The sequence below is a fragment of the Urtica dioica genome, chromosome 7 (assembly GCF_054948205.1).
Source record: "Urtica dioica subsp. dioica isolate 48M chromosome 7, U.dioica_male_clone48M_v1_H2, whole genome shotgun sequence".
In the NCBI taxonomy this organism is placed as follows: domain Eukaryota; kingdom Viridiplantae; phylum Streptophyta; class Magnoliopsida; order Rosales; family Urticaceae; genus Urtica; species Urtica dioica.
In genome coordinates, this window is record NC_142762.1 from 7,478,982 (window position 1) to 7,485,857 (window position 6,876).

General features: G+C 37.6%; 1 protein-coding gene across 1 annotated transcript; it reads right to left on the reverse strand.

Moving 5' to 3' along the window:
• Positions 1-426: 426 nt before the first annotated feature.
• On the reverse strand, positions 427-6,177 carry RANBPM (SPla/RYanodine receptor (SPRY) domain-containing protein). The gene is made up of 10 exons (XM_089619528.1): positions 5,647-6,177; positions 4,856-5,002; positions 4,644-4,730; positions 4,385-4,430; positions 3,518-3,594; positions 3,131-3,293; positions 2,584-2,652; positions 1,366-1,425; positions 1,049-1,135; positions 427-968 (listed from the first exon to the last, which is right to left on the reverse strand). Exons 1-10 carry the CDS (start codon positions 6,003-6,005, stop codon positions 699-701), a joined length of 1,365 nt encoding a protein of 454 aa, XP_089475654.1. The 5' UTR covers positions 6,006-6,177; the 3' UTR covers positions 427-698.
• Between the last annotated feature and the right edge of the window lie 699 nt (positions 6,178-6,876).

The following is a 6,876-nucleotide window of genomic DNA, read 5'->3' on the forward strand; positions in this document are numbered from 1 at the left end:
ATACCAAAATTTGGTGTTTGGCACCTGCTAGACACTCTAATTAGGCATATTATATTCAGAAAGAAGATCCATGCACTACAAAATCAACGTTTTTGTGTTGGAGATACATCTAAATTTCAAATATAATTTTGTCGCTAAATATCTTTGCGCAACAGCGACAGAAAGCTTGTCGTTCAATATATGAGGGATAAAGGCAATTTATGTGGTCCGAAGTCTCTGCGTTACCCATTCTTCCACATATCTACAAACTACGTCCAGTCCATGGCATAGATCACCGTGACATTCCCAACTAACACTGGTCGAGGAAAAAAATTATTTTGATTCCATATATATTTTCCCAACAGCGTCCAACAATTTACTTGAGTCTTTAAGCTTAGCACCTAGTGCAACTAACATTTCGAAAAGCAAGGTTAATCCCACAATAAATACAGATAACGAACCTGATTCCTTTCATTTTTAAGGTTTTCTGAAACAGATATTTTAGACAACACGATATGGGATGAAACTTGGAACACTTACGGATTACCACAATTTCCAACTGATCAAGAAATGCATGTCAATGTTCTTCGTTCTCACTGGGATTTTTTCTTCTTTTAAACAGGCGAAGCAACAACAGATTTTTGTACAGCCGTAAAGGCAACTCAGTCCCTATTTTAAGACCTTTACAATGAAATCCATCTTTCAAATTGTTAATTGGGTCAGCACTTGGTATGAAGCACTGTGGGTAAATGAAAGGCTTCACCTTGGTCGCCGATCAAGGACCGTCGCTCCAAGCAGCAAGCGGTCAATTGGCCCATCAGCCTCTCGAGATGGGACTGCAAGAAGCCACGCGGGTCTTTCAGGCTCGGATTAGTCGAGAGGACCATCGCGTTGACCATGTCTGCCACCATCTCCCGTTGACTGTCGCCTAGAAGATACCCGACTAAGGACTCTTGAGGTTGTTGGTATGCCAGCAGAGCAACACAGTCCTAAGAGGAGAGAGGGAAATATATTGGAATCAGATCGTGCAACAGAGTCGGCCTCAGTCGTGACAGACTCAAGCATTTACCTTAACTATATCCTCAAACACGGGCAGCTCGAAGAATTTTCCCAGTTCAAGCCTTCCATACTGAACAGCCTCCTCTAATTTTTGAACCTACATTATTAGAAAATGCAAATAAACAATTTGTAGACTTCCAATCGTAAAACATAAGGCATTTTTTACAATATCTATGAATAATTCTTGAAAATGGCATTGATGATAAACACAATTGTTCCAATTCAAACAATTATAACAGGGGATATATCTGATACTTTTCCATCTTCATACACTGGGGGCTTTCTCGGGACACTAAAATAAGAGATTAGGAAGGAACGTAAACATACCCGAATCAGCTCAATGAACTTTTGACAATGAAGCAGAAAGCAAGTAGCTGATTTATCTTCCTGCATAAAGTTAAACCACACTCACTGCCTTACAAATCGAATGTCCGGATGATAAGGCAATGTTTAATAATAGGCACAATCAGGATGAAAAAACAGTGTTAAAAAAAAAATATATATATATATACGCCCAGGAAAGACATTAGAACATGTCTCTGCTCATTTCTAGTACATTACAGAACTTATAGGACATGTATAAAAAGAGAGGTCATTGATGTAGAAAAGAAACTGCAATCATATTCATGAGCACTTATTCAATTCAAGGCCATCTGTTAAACTACTGGAATAGACATACTTTTCCTAATCAGTACTTATTTTCCAGTGGACCTGCCTCCCAAGGAGGCTTGTTTTAGGCAATAAGACTCCACGTCAATGATAGGATCCAAGGGTAGTCTAGTATATAGCAATTAAATGTTAGGCTCCCAGTGAGAGTTGCGACCGACCTTTACTACTTAAGCGTCTTTGCGTTCATTGCTTAGGGATCGAATTGGAAAATATTGTTAGTTGATGTTAGTGGTTTCTTATAGGAGAGAACGTGACCTCTCCAACATCTCGTGACTATCAGTGCTTCGTTGTAATTCCATGGCCATTTAGGTCAATAACAATAAAATTTTCATTTCTTCCTTGTTACCAAATCTCGTAATATTAAACACATTATAACATTTTACTAAGAATACACGAGTATATATTGTAAAGCAGAGCTTGGCTGTTGCAGGTGGGATTTGTTTTGCAGGCTGTCGACGAAGCTTCTCCGCGAGGTCGAACAACCCAAGGCATATCAGTAAACAATCTTTGAGGCATATGCATTAAGAATTTACGGCTACCCTTAATGCTTTAAAGTAACTTTTCGTAAGCTTATCACCTTCAACTTGCCTTATACCTAGCTATTAGCCCGAAAAAAACACTCTACTTCAGATGCGCCATTTTGATAATAATAAAATTAAATAAAAAAAAGGCTAAGATATATTTTTTTTTACAAGTTACGCATCATTTTAGATTTAATGAAAGTAGCCAAGGACTCTATATTTGACATGTATACAAGTAATATATAATTTATAGCTATCAATTCATAAGACCCTATAGAGGCTTATGCCCGCAGATATTCTTCCAAAACCATATACTGCTTTTTGCTATTATAGTATCAATATCGAGAATGTTTACCTGCACAATCTCGGGATACCACTTTCGTAACTTCTCAATAGCAGCATCAATGTCTCCATTTCCAATTAGCTTTTTCATTCAGTGAAACAATGATAACAACAGTTTATAAGTCAGAAAAGGTAATCGAGTCTTTCAACGAATCAAGATATGCAAGTGGAAGCTTTTGCAGGTTATGATGACCAAATCCAAGTAGCTCATGTTTGTACAGAAATTACAGAAAGAGCTAGAGATATAACACTTCATGACTCTATTTAACCACAGGAAAACAGCGGTGTGCATGCATTTCTCTATATAGTTTATCGCGTTTCAAACCACAACCCATTTGGTGTTGGTGGAGGTGGATACGACTGATCTAACACCCATACTTTACGCATATTTCATACATATTGTAATTTGACCCTATCATTTAATAATGATTGAACGCTGACCCTATCATTTAATAACCAGAGCGCATGCTGACCCATGTAACATGGTAATGACATGACACCACTGGAATCCAACCAATCCATTCCTTTGAAATCACAAAGCAATTACTTTATGTTCATACCTGTCTAAGCATCTTTCGCTGCCTCAGTGCATACACGATATCATGCTCATCAAATCCATTCTCTTGAGCTATGTATACGGGTGGAACAGTGCTCTTGGTAGCCATGTCAAAGGAACAAAGTGTGTCTTCATATCCATAGTGTAGTAAGTATGCGCGAACAATTCTGGTTGTTACAAACATAAAACTATTTGATACAATATAGATACGTTGTTGAATAATACAACCCCACTATGTTTTACCAACTCCAGTGCAAATAAACAATATCTAAGTTAAACACAGTGGTATTATGCAAAACCTACAAGCTGCATGTGGAAGCATACTTTTAAGTTAAACAGAACAGAATTTTTTATTACATTATGCTCAAAGTCAAAGATAAAGAACACCCACCCATGACTGACATTTGTTGGTAAAGATATTTTTTCAATCATCATCTGCAGTTTCATCCTCTCCTGTGCTTCAAATTCCTAACCATGTACGAAAAACATCAATAAACGTGTACAAGGTTACAAAAACAAAATCATTATCACACAGTGGATGATCCTTCACTACTCTTAGCCTGATCCTTCACTACTAAGATGATATAATAAAAAAAAATACAAAATCAAAAGTATTTTCCTATCCCAACCTTACAAGTATAATTCCCTCACACACACACACACACACAAAACTTAAAAGGATAATTAAATCCACATTTAAGGATCTTTTAGTGTTTGCCACCACCACACCTTATATGTTCCCAAATTAAAAAAAGTAACCTGGGAATTTATTTTATTTTCTTACCTAGTATATTATGTTTCCAAAAAAGGCAAAAAGACGAAGAAAATATATATGCCAGACTGCCAGACTGCCAGACAGTTACCAAAGAGAAAGTAATTTTATGCATGAACAATTGCTCTTCTGCACTGCAACCTTTTTCAATACTGTATGTCAAGAGAAGTAGTTAATTATTTTAATTTCTTGATTGGCACTCCCATATGGATATCATTTATCACATACCTCTGGCTCATTTAGTACTTGAAGCCGTACTTGCTTTACACATAAAAGAGGGGCATAAGAGAACAAAGGCGACAATAAAAGTAGTAATAATACCAAGGAAAAATAATAACAGTCAATGCTACGATTGTATTTACTCAACTTAAACTACGTAGTGAACAGAAACACCAAGGTAATATCTGACCACAAACAATAGGTTCGTAATCAGAAAGAAGCTTTTTAACCAAGTGGAGATAACCAAGAGAGCAAATATATCCTTGCCTTAATATCAAAAGCAAAACTTTCCTGACCAAAGTTGACGTGGACCCTGCAAAGATAACAATTACAACAAAAAAAATAATATCATATTATATAATATTCATCCATGCTATGTCAGAAACGGAAAGAAGAAGGGAAAAACGGCATTGCAATCAGAAATCCAAAAATCTAGAAATATTGAGCTGGCTCAAATAAAGAACCAAGCATGAATTGCAATTATCGAGGTACAAGAAGATTTGATAATTAGAAAAGATGAACATACTCTTCATTTTGACTGTGAACCGCTATGGTAGGGAACAACGGAACTTTCATTTCCTTGAATGTTGTCCCTACTACCGCTCCATTTTTACTGTTACCAACATGGACAGCATATGAGTGAATACTTAAGACAAATGAGGATTAACAAACATAAAAACTAAGATTGAGTACTTAGTAGCTACTAAACAAGGAAAAAAAATGCTCAAAGCAACTCACGTAAAAAAGAATTCTTGCGTAGCGTAGTTAATACCACCCCCAACAATGTCACCAGATGTGTAAGTTGGGCCAAACACCTCTCCCTTCCCCTGACCACGATAAAGCAATCCATCATCTCCATGGTAACCGCAACTATTTGCTTCCCACCTGCCTCACCTCACATTAAAAAAAAGGAAAGATTACAAACTGTAAAATAGTGAATATCATGGAATAATTTTCTTCTACAAATAAGATGGCCACTGTCTTCAAATATTCACAACTATTAGTCTGTTATGTCCAATGGTGCCATGGTTCCCTTCCCGCACGTATCTTCTCGTATACAGTAAATAACCTAGACACAAAAAACTAGAACAAAAAGTCACAGAGTTCCTAAGACCCTAAACTCGCAGCAAAACAGTTTCATAGATGAATAAAATTAGTTTAATCCCATTAGCAGTAACACGTTATATATACTAGCCTAATCTAATTCATAAATTATTGATGTGGTGCGGACCTTAACATGACTCTTGATACAGCACACTCTAAATCTCTCATTCCAGACCAGAATTTTCGCAACCAAACAGACTAAAAAGTGTTCAAAATAAATATGCACATTGATTCCTATTTTTGCTATCATTATCTCACTGCCTACCTCTTTCCGGAACTTCAAATTCCCCAAACAGAACCTAGGGAAATGTTCCGTGAACACAGCTTCCAAGACTGATAGTTAATCTCAATCAACGACATCACTAGTTTAATAAAAAAAATTCTTAGCAACCAAACGGAATCGTATAGCGACCTGAATCACTTACCCAGGCTGTCTTCGCATCTTGAAATTTTCGGTGGTGAAGCCGATAGCGATCTGGCCTTTAGTCCCGGCGTCCTTGACGAACATCTCGAAGTAGTAGAAGAGGCGCTTGGCCGGGGCAGGATGGTTGGCCTGGACAACGCCGACGTCATGGCCGTGAAGGTTCACGATCGTGTACTTCACCGACAGCTTGTCCGGCGAAACCACGAGGAATCCACCGGAGCTGTTGATAGTGTTGAGCTCCGATGGTGACTCCTCGTCGTCTTCCGTTGCGCAAGGCCTTTGCCGCAACCGATCAAGAAAGTTCCACCCGATATCATCGCCGCTGATTTTTTCGACGGAGGCCACAGTGGTTGTACTCATCGGGATTTGAGTTCACCCTAGGGTTATAAGCGCATTCGAAGGATGAGAGAGAGAGAGACTTGGTAGAAGTATTTTTGAAGCTCTGTTTGGGATAAACGTGAATGCTCGAATCAGAAAAGAGAGAACCCTTTTTCAGCACCTTCGTTTCGGTTTGTTTCGTCCTTGCTTTGCCTGTAATGAAAACTTCCCCTTATATTTTCTTCTTAGAATAACCTTTTTTTTTCAAGTTTACTACAAAGCAAGGATTAAAATTCCGGGAAAGTCGAGGCAATGGCGTCGGCATCGCGTTTTTGGAGGTCCGGCCAAAAAATTGTCTTTTCTCTTTTCACGGAAATATGTCGTCGAAATCGCGAGGGAATGACATTTTTTCCACGTCATTTCGTCTATTATTGTCATTTTTCCTGCTATAAAACGTAATTTCGGAGAATTCCAGGGAAACAAAACCTAAGAATTTATCTCCTTGAAGTTGATGACATCCATCGATAGGACTTCGGAGTTTCTGCCGAACCCGGGTATTGCCGACGCTCTATGTACAATTTCAACATTATGAAGGTAATTTCGCCGTGATTTCGCCAGCTTGTCCATGAAATTGTGTCTGCCGGAGAGAAATTAGTCAATTTATGTGTTTATTGTATTTTTTGTGATATATTGCTGAATGAAAGTTGTTTATCGATGTTGTGCAGTTCACATATGTTTTTTTCAATTTTTTTAAGAAATTCCGAAAATTGATGTTTTAACTAGTTTAGATTTATGTTCATGAAATTGATACTTGAAATTTGAAATGTTGGGTTTCACGAAATTGAAATAATGATGATACTGTCATAGAATTGTTAGTTGATATTTACTAATTTGTGGACGAAATTATTGTTCA

What these genes read in the sequence shown, in the direction of transcription:
- RANBPM (XM_089619528.1), bottom strand. Translation starts at nt 6,005, where the DNA reads ATGAGTACAACCACTGTGGCCTCCGTCGAAAAAATCAGCGGCGATGAT. An exon ending in ACGCAAGAATTCTTTTTTAC is followed by an intron (nt 4,731 to 4,855) that starts GTGAGTTGCTTT and finishes TGTTGGTAACAG; the next exon opens with TAAAAATGGAGCGGTAGTAG. An exon ending in TGTTTGAGGATATAGTTAAG is followed by an intron (nt 969 to 1,048) that starts GTAAATGCTTGA and finishes CTCTCCTCTTAG; the next exon opens with GACTGTGTTGCTCTGCTGGC.